The sequence below is a fragment of the Anolis sagrei genome, chromosome 13 (genome assembly GCF_037176765.1).
Source record: "Anolis sagrei isolate rAnoSag1 chromosome 13, rAnoSag1.mat, whole genome shotgun sequence".
Classification (NCBI taxonomy): Eukaryota; Metazoa; Chordata; class Lepidosauria; order Squamata; family Dactyloidae; genus Anolis; species Anolis sagrei.
In genome coordinates this window covers 6389537-6414478 of record NC_090033.1, presented here as the reverse complement: position 1 = coordinate 6414478, position 24942 = coordinate 6389537, and the positions used below count along the sequence as shown (strand labels likewise).

Sequence of the window (24942 nt, the reverse complement as noted above, 5' to 3'; positions counted from 1 at the left end):
TTATCCAAAAATCACCAGCACAGACGAAATCCATAAGCCAAAGGTATACATGATAAAACTTGAGCAGGAACCATAAAACAAGAACATACTTTAATCCAAAACTAAGACTTGACACAATGACTAGGAAACTTAGGCCGGACTTCTTACTCAAAAACCAACATTGCCTGAACCAACTTAAAAGGTAAATCCTGGTTGTTAATAGGCAATCATGAAATTATGTCTTTTCCCATGGATTTTCTCTTTCTCTTTCCCACATAGCCTCACAGACCCACGGAGCTGATTCTCAGCTCTGATCTTTAAATGCAAACTTTTCCTTATCTCCATAATGCCAGGTGCTTTCCCTTGAGAATTTTCCATTTCACTTAATTCATCTTCACTCGACCCCTTATCTAATGATGTTGTTTCTGGCTCCTGTGACTGACCTTGGAGCTCTGCATTGTCTGAGGTAATATCATTTCCTTCATCTCCCTGGCCTGAATCTTCAACAATTTAAACTGGCTTGTACCCAGGAAATCTCACAATCCTTTCTGAATCATGAGTGAACCCATCAGCCCCTGGCTGCTGAGCTACAACACTCATCTTGTTCCATCGCAATGCCAGCCTCCTGTTAGATCAGTGGTTCTCAACCTGTGGGTCCCCAGATGTTTTGGCCTCCAATTCCCAGAAATCCCAACAGCTGTTAAACTGGCTGGGATTTCTGGGAGTTGTAGGCCAAAACACCTGGGGACCCACAGGTTGCGAACCACTGTGTCCGATGCTCAGAAGTGATAGATCTCCATGCTCCCGCAGTATGGAAATCTCACTTTTCCTCTTCTCTCCTTATGACATCCTTTCTTCCATTCATCCACGTCTTGTGACATCTCTTCCCCCAGGTGGGCTGCAACAAAGTCTACACCAGCACTTCCGATGTCATGACCCATGAAAACTTCCACAAGAAGAACACGCAGCTCATTAATGACGGGTTCCAGAGGTTCCGGGCTACAGAAGACTGCGGCACCGTGGATTGCCAGTTCTATGGGCAGAAGACCACCCACTTCCATTGCAGGTGAGCTATCTTCAAAAGGAAAGGTGGCCCCTTGGCTCATTTCCTCATCCTGGTATCCCAAAACATGGGCTGCAGAAGAGATCCACTCTTGGAATGTCTCAGGTAAGGAGGCATCAGTTGTTCCTCTTTGCTAGCATTGTCACCATAGCTTTGACCAGAGTCTCAACCTGAAGACTTGTCAATACTCCTTTGTTTTCCTTCAAAACTGAGATGTATGTGATTGAGCCAGATTTGACCATTTGGGCAAGGTTTCCACTTTGGAATGATACACCAACACCTGACCGTTGGAAGCCAGTGAAACTTTTGGCCCGCCTTACAGATATGTCAATAATCACTGGATGATCCAGAGCTGAGGCTGTATTGACGTCCTCTGCGGTCATCTGAGGCAGAGCTTGGGAAAATTACCTTTTTGGCCTACAACCATGTTGGTTAATGGATTCCGGGTTGTGTTGTCCAATAAAGCAATTTTTAGAAAAATCTCCAAGACACTCGAAATGACCACAGGCCCTCTCTGAATCGCCTGAGCTACGATGACTCATTCACAAATGCAGCTTTGTCGTTGGATTTCTAGTCTGCGAGTGACAGAAATGGACATAGGAAATGATTGTTGTAGAGTCAAAAAATTCTAGTTTCAGGCTATCACCGAGGCGATTTTTTAATATTGTTTTTGTCCGTTATGCTGATGTGGTGGTGATGAACATCCCGATTTGTATGTCAGGGAACAAATCCCATCTTCTCTGAAGAGGGTCACTTGGACATGAAGGCAAGGGACTGTAGCTCAGTGGCCATCTAGTATGTATTCCAAGGGTTCCGGCTTCTGTTCCAGTCTGATCTGATCCAGTCTGATCCTTCCTTCCCTTCCACCCTTCCTTCCTTCCCTCTTTCCTCCCGCTCTCTTTCTCCTTCCTTCCCTCCTTTTCTCTTTCCTTCCCTCCTTCCCTCCCTCTTTCTCCCTCTCTCCTTCTTTCCTTTACACCCTTCCTTCCTTCCCTCTTTCCTCCCTCTCTCTTTCTTCTTCCTTCCTTCCTTCTCTCTTTCCTTCCCTCCTTCCCTCCCTCCTTCTCCTTCCCTCCTTCTTTCCTTTACATCCTTTCATCCTTCCTTCCCTCTTTCCTCCCTCTCTCTTTCTCCTTCCTTCCATTTTGTTTTCCTTCCTTCTATCTTTCCTTCCCTCCCTTCCTTCCCTCCCTCTTACTTCCTCTCTCCTTCCTTCCCTCTTTCCTCCTCCTTTCTCCTTCTCCTTCCTTCCCTTTTGTCTTTTTTCTTTCTCTTTCTTTCCCTCCCTCCCTCTTTCTCCCTCCTTCCTTTGCTTCTACTCTTTCATCTTTCCTTCCCTATTTGCTCCCTCTCTCTTTCTCCTTCCTTCCTTTTTCCCTTCGCTTTTCCTTCCTTCTCTCTTTCCTTCTCTCCCTCTTTCTCCCTCCCTCCTTCTTTCCTTTACATCCTTTCTTCCTTCCTTCCCTTTTTCCTCCCTCTCTCTTTCTCCTTCCTTCCTTCTCTATTTCTTTCCCTCCTTCCCCCTCTCTTTATCTTTCCCTCTTTCCTTTGCATCCTTTCATCCTTACTTCCCTCTTTCCTCCCTCTCTCTTTCTCCTTCCTTCTCTCTTTCTTCCCTCCTTTCATCACTCTTTCTTTCTCCTTTCTTACCTTCCACCTTTTCTTCCTTCTTTCCCTCTTTTCTCCATCTCTCTTTATCCTTCTTTCCTTCCCTTTTGTCTTTCCTTCCTTCTCTCTTTCCTCCCCTCCTTCCCTCCTTCCCCTTCCCTACCTCCTTCTTTCCTTTCCATCCTTTCGTCCTTCCTTCTCTCATTCCTCCTCTCTCTTTCTCCTTCCTTCCTCTTCCTCCTCCTTTCCTCCTGGGCCTCAGAGTGTGGTGGAGTCTCCTTCTCTGGAGACATTTCCGCAGGGAAGTGCTTCCATTGTGACTTCCTGCATGTCAGGGGGTTGGGCTGGATGGCCCTTGGGGGTTTCTTCCAGCTCTAAGATTCTAGGATTCTATATCAGGAGTAGGCAATACGGGTTCCAATGGCTACCCCTTTTGTCTCCTGCTCTCCATCTCATCCTGACCAAGGCCAACCCTTCTGGGATTCACATACACCTTCACACACACTGAGGCCTACTAAACTCTGAGGCTTGCCTCTCACACCGAACTCTTTTGCCTCCGAAAGAGAAGAGGAAGGGGAGGAAAGGGCAGGTAGGGGCCTTGGGGAGAAGACCCTTCCTCTTGGCCAGCCCACTCCACTCGGGTCTGCCATGTGACCCCCAAGTTAGAAAGTTTGCCCATGCCTGTTCCAGAATCTATTGACTAGAGCTATTGTTCAGGAAATCTGAGAGGGAAAAATAGTATCTTGATCTACACCAGCCAATGGTCTTCTCATTCTGGCCAGATCAACCCTGTGAGGAAATCAAGTAGATGTCACAACTCACTCCATGATTTTCTGACTTGCAGGCGGCCCGGTTGCACGTTCACTTTCAAGAACAAGTGCGACATTGAGAAGCACAAGAGCTACCACATCAAGGACGACGCCTACGCCAAGGACGGCTTCAAGAAGTTCTACAAGTACGAGGAGTGCAAATACGAGGGCTGCGTCTACAGCAAGGCCACCAACCACTTCCACTGCATCCGGCCCGGCTGTGGCTTCACCTTCACCTCCACCAGCCAGATGACCTCCCACAAGCGCAAGCACGAGCGCCGGCACATCCGCAGCTCCGGCGTCCTGGGTCTGCCCACTTCTTTCCTGGGGGCCAAGGAGAACGACCAGGAGGAGTCCAGCAACGACGACCTCATCGACTTCTCCGCCATGAGCTCCAAGAACTCCAGTCTGAGTGCCTCCCCCACCAGTCAGCAGTCTTCCGTCTCCTTGATCATCCCTGGCACGCCCTCTTCGGCCGCCGAGTTGGCCGCCTCACAGCCCTCCAACAAACCCGTCAACAGCATCTCCTCAGCTTCCAAGATCTCCAGCCTGCTCTCTCAGACTCTCCCGAGCAACATCCCCTTGGCCCTGGCCCTCTCCAACGCGGCCCTTCCCGGAACGGCGGGGTCTTATTTTCCCATTCTCCCCAGTCGGGTCTCCACCCCGCTGCCCGCCACTTCTGCGAGCTTGATAGCTGCCGGAGCTTCGAGCACCAACCCAGCTTCCTCTGCCAGCTCCCCTTCCCAGGCCATCTCAGGTTCCGGCGAGGCGGCGGTCACCTCTTCGCCAACTCCAGCAGCTTCCATAATGGAAAGGATCTCTGCCAGCAAAGGCTTGATCTCACCCATGATGGCCAGGTTGGCGGCTGCGGCGTTGAAGCCCTCGGTGGCTGCGGAGGCAGGTGAGAACCTCACATCCATTGATTGGGGATGTTGGAAGAGGAGACGGGAGGTTAGGACAGTTGTTTGGCAGGAAAGGAAGGGAAACGTCGTCTTCCATCGTATTGCTAGCATGCTCCGTACAATTAGGACAGTTGCTTTTCAGTTACTGCCCATGAAATCGTATCCAACCCAGATTTGTGTCTTTCCTTCTTGGAACCTGGTTCGGAGGGAGACAACCAAAACCTGTTTTGAATTTGGGTTCAAGGAAACAGGGAGGAAGAGAACTCCTTGTTGTTTGTTCAAGGAAACAGGGAGGTAAATAACGCCTTGTTCTTTTCCCTGCCTTCCAGATCAACTGCCCAGATAGAAAGCAGGTTTGGCTTGAGGCTCACCACATCTTTCCCAACTGTTGTCTGTTGTCCCAACCTTCTCGGTCCAATTGCAAAGCTTCCCTGAGTCTTAAAAAATGATGTTAATATTAAAACAATGCAGGTGTCTTAAAGCAACATACACCTATTTTCAGAACTCTATCGTGGTGCCATTTTTAGGTAACCTTGGGTGTGAGAAAGTCAAACTGAGTTAGTCAACAGTGCCAATTTTCTTGGCCATCCTCAACATCTGACTCCCATTTTTGCCTTTTTGGGTGAAAGAGACAAGAGTAAACCCAATCTTTCTCCAGTGATAGACCAAGCATGGGCCAGCTTAGGCTTAAGAGGCTGAGGGGGGAAAGGAAAGGACCCGAGGCTGTTAGGAATTCTGGGAGTTGAAGTCCAATTCACCTGGAGGGAGAGCCCAAGTTGGTCCGTGCCTGTGCTATGAGTATGTCATCCCCGAAATGAAGGACATTGTCCACCTACTGAAGGAATTGTGGGAATTGAAGTCCAAAATGGCTGGACGACCCAGGTTGGCCCATGCCTGTCATCCATGTATTGAAGGGCATTGTCCACCTACTGAAGGAGTTGTTGAATTTGAGGACCCAAGTTGACCCATGCCTGTGCTATGGGTATGTCATCCATGTTGTCCACGTATTGTAAGGAATTGTGGGAGTTGGAAATCCAAAATGCCTGGAGGGCCTAGGTTGCCTCATGCCTGTGCTGAGTATGTAATCCATGTATTGAAGAACGTTGTCCACATAACGAGGGAATTGTGGGAGTTGAGGGCCCAAGTTGACACATGCCTGTGCTATGAGTATGTTGTTCATGTATTGGAGCAGTGGTTCTCAGCCTGGGGTCCCCAGATGTTTTGGCCTTCAACTCCCAGAAATCTTAACAGCTGGTAAACTGGCTGGGATTTCTGGGAGTTGTAGGCCAAAACATCTGGGGACCCCAGGTTGAGAACCACTGTATTGGAGAATGTTCTCCACATACTGAAGAAATTGTGGGAGTTGAAGTCGAAAATGCCTGGAGGGCCCAAGTTGGACCATGCCTGTGCTATGAGTATGTTGTCTGTGTATTGAAAGACATTGTCCGTGTACTGAAGGAATTGTGGGAGTTGAAGTCCAAAACACCTAGAGGAATGGCCCGAGTGGGCCATGACTGTGCTATCGGTATGCCATCCACGTATTGAACGTTGTTGTCCACCTACTGAAGGAACTGTGGGAGTTGAAGTCTAAAACATCTGGAGGGAGGGTCCAAGTTGACCCATGCCCATGCTATGAGTATGACGCCCATGGATCAAAATATGTTGTCCATGTACTGAAGGAATTGTGGGAGTAAGTCTAAAACATCTGGAGAGAGGGCCCAAGTTGGCCCATGCCTGTGCTATGAGTATGTCATCCATATATTGAAGGTTGTTGTCCAGCTACTGAAGGAAGTGTAGGGGTTGAGGGCCCAAGTTGAACTATGCCTGTGCTATGAGTATGTCATCTATATATTGAAGGATGTTCTCCACATACTGAAGGAATTGTAGGGGTTGAAGTCCAAAGCACCTGGAGGGAGAGCCTAAGTTGGCCCATGCTTGTTCTATGAGTATGTCATCCACATATTGAAGGTTGTTGTCCACCTACTGAAGGAATTGTAGGGGTTGAGGGCCCAAATTGACCCATGCCCGTGCTATGAGTATGTCATCCATATATTGAAGGATGTTCTCCACATACTGAAGGAATTGTGGGAGTTGAAGTCCAAAGCATTTGGAGGGAGGGCCCAAGTTGGCCCCTGACTGTGCTATGAGTATGTCATCCATGTATTAAAGGATGTTGTCTGCATACTGAAGGAATTGTGGGAGTTGAAGTCCAAGAGTCCACAATTCCCTGCCACGGTTGCCCAAAAGCCACTAAAATAGGGACGTGGCATGCCAGTTGGCTGGTTTGTCATTCTTCGATACCCACCTGAGCGAGCAATGATGAGGAAGAGAAGGCAAGGATACTCTGCAAAGTTTGATGGACTCCTTTTGTTTGTGGTTTTTTGCTCTCCCTTCCGCTGCAGGCATGGACCTCTTTCCGAAAAGAGAGAAAAAAAGAGAGAGCGAGAGAGGTCATGGAGGGGACTATTTTTCTTTTATTTTTTAATAAAATGCCACTTGCTGTCTGTGAAAGCGGTTCACCGTCAGCTGTAGTGCCTCCGGGCAAATTAATATTTTAGTCACTTGGGGATTGCGGATGAAAGCTCGGCGGACATGTTCCCGTCAGCAACTTTTTCCCCTCTCGCCATCTTTTCCATCCTTTCCTCGGGGATCTTGTTTTGCTTTGTTTTCCAAACTTTGCGGGGAGTTTTCACCTTGTTTTTGGGAACGAGCTTGATTTTTTTCGATCGCATTTTTCCAACGGAAAATGGTGGGAAACGCCCGAGCGCCGTCAGTTTTGGGGACGCCACCGCCACCGCCGCGATGGGGGAGAGGTCGCGCGGTTTGAACCAATCTGATTGGCTGTCAGTTTCGATCGACCTGACACGGCAGATGTTCCTTTTGGGCATGCTCAGTGAGGAGGCCGGCGTGGTCGCCAAGGCAACGTGGAGATTGGGGACTGGGAAGGGGGCTTGACTAGCAGTCTAAAGCTGCCACATTGCCTCAGCATTAACAGAGTCTTTAATAAACGCTTAAGAGGCAGCCCCGCAAATTAGTTATGACAGGTTGCGCCGAGCCTCGGATCTCCCCCTCGCTCCTTCCGCCCCTTCTCCTTTAAAGGGCCCGTAGCCTGGACAACTTTGACATAATTTTGCAATAATTATCACTTGAAGAATTTCCACGCTGGGCTGGACGTCAGAACCGATCACGTCAAGCCGGCAATAAATGCTGACCAGCAAGCCCAGGCCGCTCTCTTCCCTTCTGCCCTCACTTTTGTTGCGCGTCCCCCGCTCAACGTTCTCGTCCATTATTTGTTGTTGTTGACATCTCTGGTGGGTTGACTTCCTTCACTTTCTTCACTTATTTAAGACTTTGTGATTTCTTTTTCATGCAGGAAATGGGCAGCCAACTCCTGGGCGGTTTAACCCGACTCAGATTAAACAAGAGACGGTGGAGAATCCTGTTCCCACAGCCCAGGATTCCTTGCAGGAACACAGCCTGGACCTGAGCGTGAAGGATCATGGGTAAGAGGGAGTGGGGAACACATGGGCCTCTGGGCGTTATTGGACCACCACCTTGGGCAAGTGTGACCCATCCAAGGTCACTCGGTGGGTTTCCATGTCCAAGTGGAGATGGGAATCCTGTTGAATTCAAATTCACTCTTACCAGGTTGGTTGTTGACGTTATTTATGGAGTGACAGATTCAGATGCTCAAGTTGGAATTTCTTAAAATCTTCTTGTGTTGGGTATGGAGGGGATGGGATCTTCTGTAACCTCTGACTCCAACTGTAATGTTAAATCCAGACCAGTGGTTCTCAAGCTGTGAGTCCCCAGGTGTTTTGGCCTACAACTCCCAGAATTTTCCAGCCAATTTACCAGCTGATAGGATTTCTGGGAGTTGAAGGCCAAAACATCTGGGGACCCACAGGTTGAGAACCACAGATCTAGATGGTCATTGGGGGCCTCCTAAGGTCACTATATAGATCTAGGTGGACTTTGAGGGCCTCCTAAGGTCAGGATATAGATCTAGGTGGTCTTTGATGGCCTCCTAAGGACTCTATATAGATCTAGATCAATGGCTCTCAACTTGTGGGTCCCCAGGTGTTTCGGCCTACAACTCCCAGAAATTCCCATCCAGTTTACCAGCTGTTAGGATTTCTGGGGGTTGATGGCCAAAACATCTGGGGTCCCACAGGTTGAGAACCACTGCCATAAACTAAGCTTCTTCTGGCCACAGCATGGGTCTCTTCTTCATCTTATCCCCTTTTGGTTGGGCTCTGAAATCATGGTTGGACAGATGTCTTCAGAGAAATTGAGTTGCATCATGCAGGACAATGGGTCTATATAGTGACCTTAGGAGGCCCTCAAGGACTATCTAGATCTATATAGTGACTTAGGAGGCCCCCAAGGACCATCTAGATCTATATAGTGACCTTGGGAGGTCCTTAAAGACCATCTAGATCTATATCATGACCTTAGGAGGTCCTCAAAGACAATCTAGATCTATATAGTGGCTTAGGAGGTCCTCAAAGACCATCTAGATCTATCTAGTGACCTTAGGAGGCCCTCAATGACCATCTAGATCTATCTAGCGACCTTAGGAGGTCCTCAAAGACCATCTAGATCTATATAGTGACCTTAGGAGGCCCTCAATGACCATCTAGATCTATCTAGTGACCGTAGGAGGTCCTCACAGACCATCTAGATCTATATAGTGACCTTAGGAGGCCCTCAATGACCATCTAGACCAGTGGTTTTCAATCTGTGGGTCCTCAGATGTTTTGGTCTTCAACTCCCAGAAATCCTAACAGCTGGTAAATTGGCTTGGACTTCTGGGAGTTGTAGGCCAAAACACCTGGAGACCCATAGGTTGAGAAACACTAGTCTGGATTTAACCATTGCAGTTGGACCCAGAGGTTACTCAGATCCCACCCCCTCCATACTCAACACAGGAAGATTTTAGGGCATCTGAATATGTCACTCCAATAATAACGTTGACTGCCAACCTGGTACAAGTCAATTTGAACTCAACAGGATTCCCATCTCCGCTTGGACATGGAAACCCACTGACCTGGTTGATGGGAGAATGAGTTTTGTCTCAGCCCTCCCGATGCCGCAGGTGGAATGTGGGGAAGGCGGGGGCGGGAAGTGAAGGGAGAATTAATTGCCGTCCCCCTATGCACATCTTAACTAAACCCTGTTGGTTTGTGTGTTCCAGTAATGAATCAAATGGCCACACAGTCTCGGCAAATACATCTCTTTTATCCTCGCTTATGAATAAGGTAAGAGCCATCCATCAAGGGCCTTTCATTCCCCCCACCAAGAGAAATTAAAGCCGCCGCGGCGAGGTGGGGAGGGAGGGGGAGAGGCGTTTGTTTTTTAATGTTTTCCCTCTAATAAGATGAGTTTGTACCATTTAAATTTTGAGACCATTTTTCATCGGGTCTAATTTCAGAGCCACTGCTTACGAATTAATTTAATGAACTGGCTGAAGAAATATATTGCCGCCTCTGACACACTCTCCCCCTCCTCCTCCTCCTCCTCCTCCCCATGTCCCTTTCGATGGAGGGGCGGTGCTTGTTGTTGTTGTTCTTTCTAATTTCCGCACCAGACAACTTTTCTTTTCCTCACTGTTATCAAAATTCTGCTTATTGATCTGAACAGATTTCTAAGGGTGGTGGGGTTATTTTGTTTCTTTGAGAGGGGAAAATGGCCAGAGTTTCGACCCTGAATCTTAAATTTCATGTTTTAGTGTTATTACCCCTGCTGTCAATACTTAGTTATTTTGTATAATTTATTTTAAATCAGTGATTCTGGGGACTACTTTGACCAGGGAGCACTCTCCAACATTAGTACCAAAAGGGTTAAAAATCGGTTTTTGGTCAACTTTAGTTTCAGTTTGGTGATTTGAGGTGCTGATTCAGAAAATTGCATTGGATTGCCCACATCAGCTGATTTAGAAAATTGAATTAGACCACATCAACTGATTTAGAAAATTGCATTGGATTGACCACAACAGCTGATTCAGAAAACTGAATTAGATAGAACACATCAGCTGATTCAGAAAATTGCATTGGATAGACCACATCAGCTAATTTAAAAAACGGAATTAGACCATGGATAGACCACATCAGCTGATTCAGAAAATTGCATTGGATTGGCCACATCAGCTGATTCAGAAAATTGCATTGGATTGATCACATCAACTGATTCAGAAAATTGCACTGGATAGACCACATCAGCTGATTCAGAAAATTGAATTAGATAGACCACATCAGCTGATTCAGAAAATTGCATTGGATAGACCACATCAGCTGATTTAGAAAATTGCATTGGACAAACCACATCAGCTGATTTAGAAAATTGCATTGGACAAACCACATCAGCTGATTCAGAAAATTGCATGGACCACAGGTTGGGAACCACTGTTTGAAACAAAACAACTCCCCGTCTCTTTCAGCCTTTCCCCCCATGTATTTATAGATATAAACAAATGAGAATACTTGTACTTGTTTGTCAACATTAATTGTGCCCCATAGTCAGCTGCATCCACAACCGGAGAGCCCTCCAAGCCGTAGCCTTGGGTCTCCTGTGGCTTGATGCGCTTTCAAGGCATCTCCCTTTCTTCCCCTGAGCTCCAAAGCCTCCAGATAGGACAATGCGACTTTGCCCGACACTCTCCCGCTTCCTTTTCACATCCCTCCCTTCCTCTGCCCACCCCACCAGAGCTAGCTAATCAGTTGTTGATTTTGCACGACACTGAATTCCTTTCTGCACTTGCTCCTCTCTTTTTAACATGTGAGGGCGGAATATTATGGTTTTGGAGGTGACAAACTAGGATGGACAGTTGGGGCGAGAAACAGGCCGGCGGAATGTCGGATAAACAAAAATATCAGATAATACAGATTTTCCTACTATTATCCATCCGATGCAGCGCTAGACACCTAGAATACTAACAACAGGGAGTCAAAGAGTTAAGGCAAGGCAAGGCCCCGGGGCTAGAGGGGCCCAGCAGGAAGTGCCCAGATGTGGAAGAGGAGCCTGGGCATCGCAAAGGGAAGGAGGGGGGACAATTCCGCTTCCCGTCCTGCCTCTTTCCCCCCTTTTTCACTTATTGGGAATGGAGAGAGAGTTGGGGAGCGCTCCTTTAATTGAAGGGGAAATGCTGGAGAAAAACGGGGGCATCGGATAAGATGGAATGTCGGATAAACGAGACTCTACCATATTTAATAATCTATAGCTGATGTGGTCGTAGTAATCTTTCGTGCATAGTCAGCTTCTCCCCTCCCAACATCCCCGTTGCCTCGTCACTGTAAGACAGTGTTTCTCAACCTGGGGGTTGAGACCCCTGGGGGGGTCACGAAGGGATGTCAGAGGGGTCACCAAAGACCATCAGAAAACACAGTATTTTCTGTTCAACATGGGGGTTCTGTTTGGGAAGCTTGGCCCAATTCTGTCATTGGTGGCATTCAATTGTAGGTGAACTATAAATCCCAGTAAGTACAACTCCCAAATATCAAGGTCTATTTCCTCCAAACTCCCCCAGTGTTCATATTTGTGCATATTGCGTGTCAGTGCCAAGTTTGGTCCAGATCCATCATTGTTTGAGCCCACAGTGCTCTCTGGATGTAGGTGAACTACAACTCCCAAACTCAAGGGCAATGCCCACCAAACCCAGTATTTTCCGTTAGTCATGGGAGTTCTGTGTGCCAAGATTGGTTCAATTCCATCATTGGTGGGGTTCAGAATGCTCTTTGATTATAGGTGAACTATAAATCCCAGCAACTACAACTCCCAAATGACAAAATCAATCCCCCTCCCAACCCCACCAATATGCAAATTTGGGCATATGGGGTATTTGTGCCAAATTTGGTCCTGCAGATCATTATTGACATGGCGATTCATAATGTTAGGGTTATGGTTGGGGGTCACCACAGCATGAGGAACTGTATTAAGGGGTTAAGAAGGTTGAGAACCACTGCTATAAGAGGATTTCATAAGAGTTGCTCTCGCTGCCACATGGTGGTTTTGAGGCAACAGTAAAGCAATGGTGAGGCCATGGAGCATATTTTCGTTCTTGTGGACCACGGACCACGGGTTGGGAACCATTGTGTTACCTAATGTGGCCAGGCCCTTATTTACAATCTCTGAGCAAGTCTACAGTTGAGAGTGAATTTGAGTCCAGCCTTTCCTTGGCCAAACTCAGAGATGTGTGCCACTGCCACCCTTTTGCTTTCGGTCCTCTTACCCCTGTTGTCCCTCCCCAGATGTCTCAGAGCAATCCCAACCTGGGAAACCTCCTTGCTTTGAAGGTGGAGGCGGACGGAAGCCAGGCCGGGGGAGACGCAACGCAATACCTGGGCAAGAGCGTGAAGGCTCTTGTTCAAGAGAAGCTCTCTGAGCCCTGGAAGATGTACCTGCGCAGGTGAGTGATTTTTTTATTTGTACAAAATGAATAAGGTTGTGAGTGAACTACAACTCCCATCATGCCAGGTTAACCTCGAGACACTCCAACAGTACTTAATGTTTGTTATGTTGGGCAAGTTCACCCTAGATGCTTCGTCGATGGGGTTCAGTGTGCTCTCTGGCTGTAGGGTAAACTATAAATCCCACTATGGTGAGTCACTCCTTTCAAGCCCCTCCAGTAAGTTGAGTTAGTCATGGAGGTTCTGTGTTCCAAGTTTGGCCTAGGTCCTTCATTGGTGGGGGTCTCCGTTTCTCTGGTTGTAGGTGAACTACAACTCCCAGAAAGGAAGGTCAGTTCCCCCCAAACCCCTCCAGTAATCAAATGTCAGCATATCAGGTCTGTGTGTCAAGTTTGGTCTAGATCCATCAGTGTTTGGGTTCACTGGATATAGGTGAACTATAACTCCCTCAAATCAAGGTGAATTTCCCCCAAAGACCTCCAGTATATTTTGCTGGTCATGGGGGCTCTGTGTGCTGAGTTTGCTCCAATTCCATCTTTGGTGGAGTTCGAAGTGCTCATTGATTGCAGGTGAACTATATATCCCAGTACCTACAACTCCAAAATGTCCAGGCCAATTCCCCTCAAAACTCACCAGTATTCAAATTTGGCGATATTGGGTATGCATGCAAAATTTGATCCAGAGCCATCATTGTTTGGGTTCATAGTGCGCTTGGGATGTAGGTGAACTACAATTCCAAAACTCAAGGTCAATGTCCATGAACCCTTACAATATTTTCTGTTCGTCAGAGTTCTGTTTTGCCAAGTTTGGTTCAATTTCATCATTTGTGGTGTTCAGAATGTTTTTTTGGTTGTTTGCATGCCAAGTTTGGCTGAGACCCATCATTGTTTGGGTTCATAGTGCTCTCTGGATGTAGGTGAACTACAACTCCTCTAAATCCCTCCAAAGACCTCCAGTATGTTTTGTTGGTCATGGGTCTTCTGTGTGCCAAGTTAGTTCCAGGTCCCTCATTGGTGGAGTTCAGAGTGCAGGTGTTTCCTCCATCACAGGCATCCCAGTGTTCCTGACTCTCTCCATTGGTGTGGAATTTGCATGACTCCGCCAATTACCTCTTCCTTAATCTTTTGTTATTCCTTTTTTGATCAGACACTGAACATACTAGAGAAGTTTGGGGAGAATTCGCCATGATTTATAGTTTGTCGCTTGTCATTTCCCCTTTGTTTACCTTTCTTCCTCCTGTTCTTGGCCCGTGGAGCCAACTCAGGAACACAGGAGATGCCACCAAATTGCCAGATAAACGACATCCTTCCTTCCAATGATTTTCTAATTCTGGTGTTTACAAACTTAATTCCCTTCGTCCAGAGAGATCTTCTCGAATCCCAAAGCCGTTCTCCAGGCAGAGAGTGATATCATTTCCCAAAATAACACAGTTGCGTTCAAAAAAAGGACCCCCCAGAAGCAGAAACACCAGAAGGGCAATTGGCTTTGAATGGCGGAGGGTTTTTTTTTATCCCTCCCCCGAACAAGAGATCAGATCGCAAACATGCCATCTCGCTTCAGAGTAGACGATATGTAACGAGAAAGGACATTGAAAGATGCCTTTTGGCCTTTATCCAAAGCTTGCCATTAAGGGTGGAACTAAGCTTCTGCTTCTGTGTATTATTACTTGAGAGTAATAATATTGGGGCGCCCTTCTGAGAAGGCACATCGAGGATTGCGTTATTCTATCGAGAGAGTGGTGCTCAATTCATTTATCATGTCAGAAGCGATTTGAGAGTACAGTTGTTTTAGCGTGGTGAGATGTGTTCCACACTGAGCAGCAGAGTAGGGCATCTTTCTCCATGTACCAACCCGGGCCCTTCGATCCTCAGGGGAGGTCCTCCTGTCACCTTTACCAATCTCACAAACTCGTCTTGTGGGTACAAGGGAGAGAGCCTTCTCTTCGGTGGCTCCCCGACTTTGGAACTCTTTACGCAGAGAGATCAGGAAAGCCCTTTCACTAGAAACATTAAAAAAGGACCTTAAAACCCGGCTCTTCCGCTGCGCCTTTGTTGAGTAGGTGCACACCATGACATTTTGCATTTTGCATTGCATCAACGTTTTTCTGCTACTGGAGCTCGCACCCCCCCAAATGGGAAGTTCAACCTCATAAATCTATGTGTTTTATCAGTTCCCCGTAAATGTCTTGCTCCTATTTTATCTCATCACAGTTTTTTAAATTGTTTTATCCTGTACATGTGGCCCGCCCACTGTTATCGTTATTGTGATAGTGTTTATTAGAATGTTATTTTTTGACTGTTTTTTTTCTTATTATTATTAATTTATTCTGATGTTGTTGTTGTTGTTGTTTGTTGTTTAAGTTTTGATTTTATTGCTGCAATATGTTGTCCGGCTTGGCCCCATGTAAGCCGTTCCGAGTCCCCACCGGGGAGATGGTGACGGGGTATAAATAAAGATTATTATTATTATTATTATTATTATTATTATTATTATTATTAAGGGCAGATGCCTTCACTGTGTCTGGTTGTGAACCCCAGGTTGCGCCAGTCAACTTTCATATGATATTCTTTCTAGCACCCACTGTTTGCTTGATAGTCAAGCAGTGCTTCTTGTAAGTCACAGCCAAGTCCAGAGTAATTCCCAGATATGTTGGTGTGCTGCAATGCTCCAGTGGGATCCCTTTCCAGGGAATCCTCAGAGCTCGAGATGCTTGTCTGTTCTTAAAGTGAAAAGCACACATTTGCATTTTAGATGGATTAGGAATCAGCTGCAATAGGCAGTAAGAACACCTAAAGCTTCAGAGGGCTTCTGTTCAGCCATTTCAAAGCTTGGGCGGTGATGACACGATCGTCAGCATAGATGAAACACTCTGTCTCTTTTGGCAGTGGCTGGTTATTCTTGTATATGTTAAACATTGATAGAACAAGCTCGTTTTCCCTGTACTATTTATTTTATTTATTATTTATTTCGGGCATTTATACCCTGCCCTTCTCAACCCCCTGGGGGTGGACCCAGGGCGGCTTCCAGCTGGCATGTATTCGATGCCTACAATTAAACACAATAAAATACATATCAAAAATCAGTAGTTATACATAATTAAAAATATTAAGTTAATACAATAAAACCACCAGAAAAGAAAGCCAGTCTGGTGGCCGTTGTCCCTCCGAGTTCTGTAATTGGAGACTTCATTCAGCTTGTCCATAATCCGTTTCCATAGCTATTGTCAACATTGTCCTCGTCAAGTCTGCAAGATTACCCAAAGGTCCCACATCCACGTTTTTAATTTCCTTCTAAAGGAGAGGAGGGATGAAGATGACCTAATATCCCCGGGGAGTAAATTCAACAGGCGGGGAGCCACCACCAAGAAGACCCTGTCCCTCGTCCCCACCAACTGCATTTGTGACTGGGGCAGGGCCGAGAGCAGGGCCTCTCCGGAAGATCTTAAACTCCTAGGTGGGATGTAGAAGGAGATACATTCAGACAGGTACGCTGGGCTGTATATGGTTTCATAGGTCAAGACCAGCACTTCGAATTGTGCTCAGAACTGGATCGGCAGCCAGTGGAGCTAACATAACAGAGGAGTAGTACGCTCCCTGTATGCTCCAGTGAGTAGTCTAGCTGCTGACTGTTAAACTAGTTGAAGTTTCCGAACAGTCTTCAAAGGCAACCCCACATAGAGCACATTGCAGTAATCTATTTGGGATATAACAAGAGCATGGACCACTGTGGCCAGATCAGACTTCCCAGTATAGGCAGTAAGAGCACCTAAAGCTTCAGAGAGCTTCTGTTCAACCATTTCAAAGCTCCCTGCTCGAGTGGTGATGGCATGATCGTCAGCATAGATGAAGTTCTCCATCCCTTCTGGCAGTGGCTGATCATTTGTGTAAATTAGATAAACATTGATGGAACAAGCCCGCTCCCAAGAGGCAGAACGATCTTCTGTTTTCTCCATCTGCTTCTCTGGCTCTGAAACTCAACAAAAAAGCTCCTGTTTTGTAACTGATTTCCTATGAAGTGGGTGAGGTGAACATCCTTTGCGATATTATACATTTGTCTCAGGAGGCAATGATTTACAGTATCATACACTGCTGGCAGGTCTATGAAGCCACCTACTGTAATTTGCAGGAGATGGTGCTCAATAATAATAATAATAATAATAATAATAATAATAATAATAACATTTTATTTGTATACCTCGCCAACCATCTACAAGGGACAAGCCCAAAAATTACAATAAAACACAACAGATTAAAATAAGAAGCAATGTTGATTCTTTTTTAAAATGTCATCGTGTACAATAGTGGCTTGACTATCAGAGTACTTTGAAAATATTTCGGTTTTATATCATTGACGAACATTTAATACATCCTTTGCATATCAAAATTGGTTGAAACATGGTGAAAATTTTCGTATTAGGCAGAAATGGCCTTTTCGTCCCTAAATAGTGGCATTCATTCCCTTCTCGAGATTCTTTTTCTCTCCTCAAAAAAAGAGAGGACACCTTCACTGTTTTTCAGTATGTAAATGTATTTAAATTTGACCAATTCAAAGCCAAACAGTTAATTAAAAGATTGACACTCCTGTAGAATTATATCCTGGTCCCCTTCCAGCCTCGTATGTCTCCTTTTGTCGTCCTGTATCTGTTTGATCAGTCGGGCCATTATGTTTTGGCACAAGCAAGCGCCCGTCCTTGTCTCCCAGGTTCAAAGCCAACTGACAAGGATTCCAGATAAGGGGATGTAACCAGTCGCTCGGCAACCGCGCTTGCGTCGCCGGAGATGTCTTGTTCCCTGCGCGGAGACGACAACCAAGGGGGCCGCCCTGGTCTGATGATTTGCCACCTTCCATGCTTGGTGTTTGAGGAGGAGCCAAAGCTTATTCATAGAATTGTGTTTGCCATGACCGGATAGACTACTGCAATGCACTCTATGTGGGGTTGTCCTTGAAGACTGTTCGGAAGCTTCAAGTGGTCCAATGGGCAGCAGCCAGGTCCCTCACCGGAGCACAATTCAGAGTGCTGGCTTTAGCCTATAAAGCCCTAAACCAGGGGTCCTCAAACTATGGTCCGCGGACCGGATACAGCCCTCTAAGGTCATTTACCAGGCCCTCGCTGTGACCTGGCCCTCTGTTTACAGTTTGAGGACCCCTGCCCTAAACTTAACTGTCCAAACATACCTCCCTGTATGAACCATCATGAATATTAACATCTTCAGGGGAGGCCCTGCTTTCATTCCCGCCTCCTTCGCAGGCACGATTGGTGGGGACGAGAGACAGGGCCTTCTCAGTGGTGGCCCCTCGACTGTGGAACTCTCTCTGCAGTGATATTCAATCAGCTCCTTCTTTTCTAGCCTTCAGAAAGAGTTAAACATGGCTTTTGGAAAATAACTGCCTTGGGATAAATAAATGAACATCAAATCTGTGCAATGACATTTGGAACAGCCCTGGATTACAACTTTGGATTATAGTAGAGTCTCACTTATCCGACATAAATGAGGCGGCAGAACGTCGGATGAACAAAAATGTTGGATAATACAGAGTCCGCAAACATTTTAATGAATATTTTTAGGAATTTTTTTTCTGAAAATATATTTGTGAATATTTTGGTTATTTCTGAGAATATTTTTCTGAATATTTCTGCATATATTTTTCTGGACATATTTTGTAAATATTTTTTGTGAATAATTCCTGGGAATATTTTTATGATTATTTTTTGAAATAATTTGTTGAACATTTTTTGTGAATATTTCTGCAAATACGTTACGAATTCTATAACTCTTTTTGTGGCTATCTTAACAAATATTTCTGACAATTATTTGTGCTTATTTCAATGAATATGTCTTAACAATATTTTTGTATATATTTTATGATTATTTCTATGAATATTTGTGCAAATATTTTTATCCATTTTTTTGAAATAATTTATTGGACAGTTTTTGAATATTTCTGCAAATATTTTAATGTTTAATTTATAGTTATATGCTATTGTTTTAGTTATGCTTTGGTTTTGTATATATGTTGGCACTGAATCTTGCCTTTACTTGATGTACACTGCTTTGAGTCTCCCCAGGGGTGAGAAAAGCGGTATATAAATACAATAAATAAATAAATATAAATAAATAGACATCTAGAATACTAACAACAGAGTTAAGGCCAGGCAATGCCCCAGGGCTAGAAGGAAGTTCCCGGATGTGGAAGAGGAGCATGGAAATCCCAGAGGGAAGAAGGGAGGACGCTTCTGCTCCTGCCGCTTTTCCCCTTTCCTCCCTCCTCCTCCTCCTTGTCTTGCCTTTTTCACTTATTGGGAATGGAGAGAGAGTTTGGGAGCGCTCCTTTAATTGAAGGGGAAACGCCAGAGGAAAAGGCGGACGTCGGATAAGACGGAATGTTGGATAAGCAAAGAGCGGATAAGTGAGACTCTACTGTACCACATCAGCTCTAGATTATTAAATATGGTTTTCGGTGGGCAAGCAGATGTTGACTTCTGTATCAGAAATCAGAGCTGATGTGGTCTATCAAGTGTGATTTTGCATCAGAGCATCGGATAAGAGGAAATGTCGGATAAGAGGAAAGGTCGGATAATCGAGACTCTACTGTACCACATCAGCTCTAGATTATTAAATATGGTTTTCGGTGGGCAAGCAAATGGCGACTACTTATCAGAAACCAGAGCTGATGTGGTCTATCCAGTGCGATTTTGTGTCAGAACATCGGATAAGAGGGAATGTCGGATGAGCGAAGGTCGGATAAGCAAGACTTTAATGTATTTAATAAGCCTTGGCACTATAAGAAGGTTTTGCGAGACCAATCACTCTCGTTGCAACAGTGAGGCTGTGGACCATCTTTTAGTTCTTATGGACTACTGGTGGTCCACAGCCCACAGGTTGGGAACCACTGTTTGAAATAAATATGGCTACTGAAGAGTTGACGGTGTTCAGATGAATAATGTCGGCCTCTTGTAGTCTCATTGTTCTCTGTTCAGGTCTGACTGAGCTTATGTCTCCGTTTTGGCAGGTTCGGTACCAAGGATTTCTGTGACGCCCAGTGCGACTTCCTTCATAAAGTCCATTTCCACTGCGTGGTGGAAGAATGCGGGGCCCTCTTCAGTACCTTGGATGGAGCCATCAAGCACGCCAAGTAAGTGGGTTAGACAGGAAGTTGACACGCCATGACCTCTTCCCATTCCCAAGAAACAATCAGAGACAGCTAGTCACCTCTCAACAAAGGATTCCACCAGGCAGTAAGAAGCCACACCTTGACAACTGCTAGGCCATTAAATGCTAATCAAGGTGGCCAATTGAAACATTCACACCTACCTCCAACAGACAAGAGTTCTTTCTCCCATCTTGGACATTCCACCTCTGAACAAAGGATTCCCCCAGGCAGTAAGAAGCCACACCTTGAAAACTGCTACGCTATTACATGCTAATCAAGGTGGCCAATTGATCATTCACACCTACCTCCTACAGACAAGAGTTCTTTCTCCCGCCCTGGACATTCCACCTCCCAACAAAGGATTCCCCCAGGCAGTAAGAAGCCACATCTTGAAAACTGCTAGGCCATTAAATGCTAATCAAGGTGGCCAATGGAAACATTCACACCTACCCCCAACAGAGAAGAGTTCTTTCTCCCACCCTGGCCATTATTCCACAGATATATCACCTCTCAACAAAGGATTCCCCCATACAGTAACAAGCCACACCTAAAACTGTCAAATGCTAATCAAGGTGGCCAATTGAAACATTCACATCTACTTTCTCCCACCCTGCACTTTCCACAGATATATAAACCCATTTTCTTAGTTTCCAACAGACCTCACCTCCTCAGAGGATGCTTGCCATAGATGCAGGCAAAATGTCAGGAGAGAATGCTTCTGAAACATGGCCATACAGCCCAAAAAACTTACAATAACCCAGTGATTCCAGCCATGAAACCCTTCGACAATACATAAAACATAAATCCTTCTCTTGGGGTTGGGGTCATTTGAGATATCTTGAGGGTCCTTGTCATCGTGAGGAACAAATAACCGGATGCAAATTTACTGTTTATTTTTTCATAATAAGGAAACTGAGCATAATTTTAAGCTTCCTCTCAAGATAAAATAGATACCAGAAGGTCGGAAAGGTATACGATGACGACATCAGTATATAAATGCAGACACTTTCCCTCTGTTTCCCTCTGCCTCTAGTTTCCACTTCAGGACGGACGGCGGTGCCGTGAAAGGGACCACGGACCTCTCTTTCCCGGCCTCTGCGGAGACCAAGGCTTCCTTGGGCCCGTCCTCTCCTCCCGCATCTTCCGCTGCCGCTCTGGCAAACGCCTCCGGCTCGGACCTCCCCGCCCTGAACCCGGTGACGGTCCCCTCCACTCCCACCCTCCTGGCCTGGAAACAGCTGTCTTCCACCATGTCCCAGCTCCCCGCGTCAGTGCCTAACCTGGCCACCTCCCCGCTGGCGACCACTTCCCTCGAGAACGCCAAGCCTCAGGTCAAACCCGGATTCCTCCAGTTCCAGGAAAAGTGAGTGGCTCGTAAGATGCGGGTGGGCAAATCCTCCCACCAAAAGGCCTCTCCGCTGTGATTGGCTGAGCTCTCATCCAAGGGGCGGGCTGTCTCTGAGACTCCCAATCAGGGAGGGAGAGCGTGCGAGGCTGGAGGGAGGCTCGCACCAACGAGTTCCTTCAAGGTTTAGGGATCCTGTGTGAGACCCTTAAACCTGAAGGAACTCGCTGCATCATTGGTGGGGTTCAGAATGCTCTTTGATTGTAGGGAGTTGAAGTCCAAAACACCCAGAGGTCCAAAGTTTACCCATTCCTGTGCTACACAATGACGGGCAGGTAGATAGATAGAACGTATCTCCCTCCACGTCCCACCTTGGAGTTTAAGATCTTCAGGGGAGGTCCTGCTCTCAATCCCGCCTCTGGCGGAAACACACTTGGTGGGGACGAGGAACAGGACCTTCTCGGTGGTGCCCCCCCCACCCCGCCTGTGGAAATTGCACCCCAGCGAAATCAGGTCAACTACATCCCTCCTTTTCTTCAGGAAGAAAATGAAAACATGGTTGTGGGACCAGGCTTTCGGATTTAATTTTAAACTAATTTAATGTTTCACTTATATGTAATTACTGTATTTATTATCTTGTATGTGGGGGCATAGAATTGTTGCCCTGAGTCCCCCAGTGGAGGTTGAAAAGTGCGGGGTACAAAGATGTTTGAAATAAATAATAATAAATAGATATCAAGCTCTATTTCCCCCAAACTCTACCAGTGTTTACATTTAGTCATATCGGGTGTTCGTACCAAGTTTGGTCCAGATCCATCATTGTTTGAGTCCAAAGTGCTCTACCTGGATGTGCCCACCAACACCTTCAAAAGCAGTGGTCCACGGACCACCATTGGTCCCCAAGACCAAAAATAAACGCTGCACAAAACATTTTTGTCATGATTTTTAAGCACCCCCTTGGGTCCTTTTTGGGTCCAGAAGTGGCAAAAATGCCACCCAAGAAATAATATTGCCACACAAACAGGCCACACTTTGCTCACTCCTGTCTTTAAGGGCTTCCAGAACTATTTTGGGGTCGGAATATAGTAAGACCGTTATTCCACGTGAATGTTTATCTTTCCTTTTCTGCAGTGATCCCTGTTTGGCGACCGATTGCAAGTATGCCAACAAGTTCCACTTCCACTGTCTCTTTGGGAACTGCAAGTATGTGTGCAAAACCTCCGGGAAAGCCGAGTCCCACTGTCTCGACCACATCAACCCCAACAATAACCTGGTGAACGTCCGAGACCAGTTTGCGTATTACTCCCTGCAGTGTCTCTGCCCAAACCAGGTGAGGGCAAAACCCTGGTTATTTCAGCCTGGGATGCGGGATTGGGGAGGAGAAGGGAGCAGGGGAGAAACCGAGGCAGGAAAACAAAGGGAGGAGGTGCCACTTGTAATGGCGAGCACATGGGTGAGCTCCAACTTTAAGCCAGATTAACACCCGTATCATATTCTCTGCCTAGGCCAGCTTAATATATATCACATCACATCATGATTGTTAGTGTCGTATATGAATCCAAATTGTATCCTTTGGGAGAGTAGAATGCAACCTTTGATGGACAAGTATGTGCTGTATGAGATTAAGATGTAAGATTCATGCTCATACAACAATTGTGCTCAGTTCCTTCCTCTACTCTTTTTTGCAGTATGCACCTTCCTCTCCTCCTTTATCACGTAGCACACATCTTCTTCTCCTCCTCTCTCAGCACAGCACGAACCTTCCTCTCCTCCTCTCTCACGCAGCACTCGCCTTCCTCTCCTCCTACCTCGGCACATGTGCACCTTCCTCTCCTCCTCTCATGTGTAGCACCCATCTTCCTCTCCTTTCTCACGCAGCACACGCCTTCCTCTCCTCTGTCTCAGCGCAGAGCGCACCATCCTCTCCTCCTTTCTCACACAGCGCATGTCTTCATCTCCTCCTTTCTCGTGCAGCACTCGCCTTCCTCTCCTCTTCCCTCGGCGCAGTGCGCACCCTTCCTCCCCTCCTTTCTCACGCAGTGCATGTCTTGCTCTCCTCTCTTGGCACAGCACGCATCTTCCTCTCCTCTTTTCTCATGTAGCACACACCTTCCTCTCCTCCTCTCTTGTGTAGCACACATCTTCCTCTCTTCCTTTCTCACGCAGCACACACCTTCCTCTCCTCCTCTCTCAGCGCAGAGCACACCATCTTCTCCTCCTTTCTCACACAGCACATGTCTTCATCTCTTCCTTTCTTGTGCAGCACACGCCTTCCTCTCCTTTTCCCTTGGCGCAGTGTGCACCTTCCTCTCCTCCTTTCTTGCACAGTGCACACCTCCCTCTCCTCCTCCCTCGGCACAGTGTGTACCTTCTTCTCTTCCTTTATTATACCGCGCATGTCTTCCTCTCTTCCTTTCTCAGCTCTCCTTTCTCACACAGTTCATGCTTTCCTCTATTCCTCTCTTGGTGCAGCACACAACTTCCTCTCCTTCTTTCTTGTGCAGCACGCACCTTCTTCTCCTCCTCTCCCGGCGCAGTGTGCACTTTCCTTCTCTCTCAGCGCAGCGTGCACCTTCCTCTCCTCCTCTCTCATTGCAGCACGCACCTTCCTCTCCTTTTTCGGCACAGCGCACACCTTCCTTTCCTCCTCTTCGGTGCCAGTCTTCCCACTTTTCCTTATTCATGTACACACAACATTTCACCCAAAATGTATAGTTAAAATAAACTATGGTGATTACTGGAAGGGTACATAGACACATTGACATTGAAGAAGGTTAGAATAATGGTTTAATCAGAGCTGGGCCGTCTTATCTTAAATTACAGTTTATGTAAATATTATGTAAATATTCAAAAACATTGAACCTCCTGATGCCTCAATGAATGTCATAGGATGGGTTTTGGTTCAGACACAGGAAAGTGGGAAGAGGGAAAGTGGCGAATTCTTGCCATGGATCTGATTCATTGGGCCTCCTCCTCTCCTCCCAGCACTGTGAATTCCGAATGCGGGGGCATTACCACTGTCTCCGTCCTGGCTGCTTTTTTGTGACCAACATCACCACCAAGCTCCCCTGGCATGTGAAGAAGCACGAGAAGGCCGAGAGGAGAGCAGCCAACGGCTTCAAGTACTTCACCAAGCGGGAAGAGTGCGGCAGGCTTGGTGAGTGTCTATTGCAGCGTTTCTCAACCTGGGGGTGGGAACCCATGGGGGGATTTCAGAGGGGTCTCCATATATTTCGGATGGTCTTAGGAATCCCTTTGACAGAAAAGGCTGAAGATCTCTCCGCCTGTCCTTCTCTTCCTTTTTGGAAACAGACGGTGAATCCTCCCACCAAAGCCCTCCTCTGATGTGATTGGTCAGCCTTTCAGCTAAGGGGAGGGGTGTTTCTGAGACTCCCAAGTGGGAAGGGGAGAGCAGGTGTGCTCAGCAAATGGCAGCATGGTGCGCATGTGCAGGCGAAGGAGAGCGTGCAAGGCTGGAGGGAGGCTCGTGCCAGTGTGTCCCTTCAAGGCATAGCCCTCCTCTGCTGTGATTGGCCATCCTCTCAGCCAAGCGGGGAGGGGAGAGCAGGCGTGCTCTGCTAATGGCAAGGTGGTGCGCATGTGCGGGTGAGGGAGAGCATGCGAGGCTGGAGGGAGGCTCATGCCAGTGTGTCCCTTCAAGGCATAGCCCTCCTCTGCT

At 46.7% G+C, this 24942-nt stretch overlaps 1 protein-coding gene across 5 annotated transcripts in view; it reads left to right on the top strand.

The window, feature by feature from the left end:
• Positions 1 to 24942, top strand: part of CASZ1 (castor zinc finger 1) — a 379132-nt gene that overhangs the window by 333503 nt on the left and 20687 nt on the right. For all 5 annotated transcript variants that reach the window (XM_067472686.1, XM_067472685.1, XM_067472687.1 and 2 more), the window contains 9 exons: positions 873 to 1045; positions 3495 to 4360; positions 7735 to 7864; positions 9559 to 9622; positions 12608 to 12765; positions 19778 to 19900; positions 20952 to 21281; positions 22395 to 22593; positions 24249 to 24420. In XM_067472686.1, the coding sequence (XP_067328787.1) occupies positions 873 to 1045; positions 3495 to 4360; positions 7735 to 7864; positions 9559 to 9622; positions 12608 to 12765; positions 19778 to 19900; positions 20952 to 21281; positions 22395 to 22593; positions 24249 to 24420 (2215 nt within the window). The remainder of the gene's footprint in view (positions 1 to 872; positions 1046 to 3494; positions 4361 to 7734; positions 7865 to 9558; positions 9623 to 12607; positions 12766 to 19777; positions 19901 to 20951; positions 21282 to 22394; positions 22594 to 24248; positions 24421 to 24942) is intronic.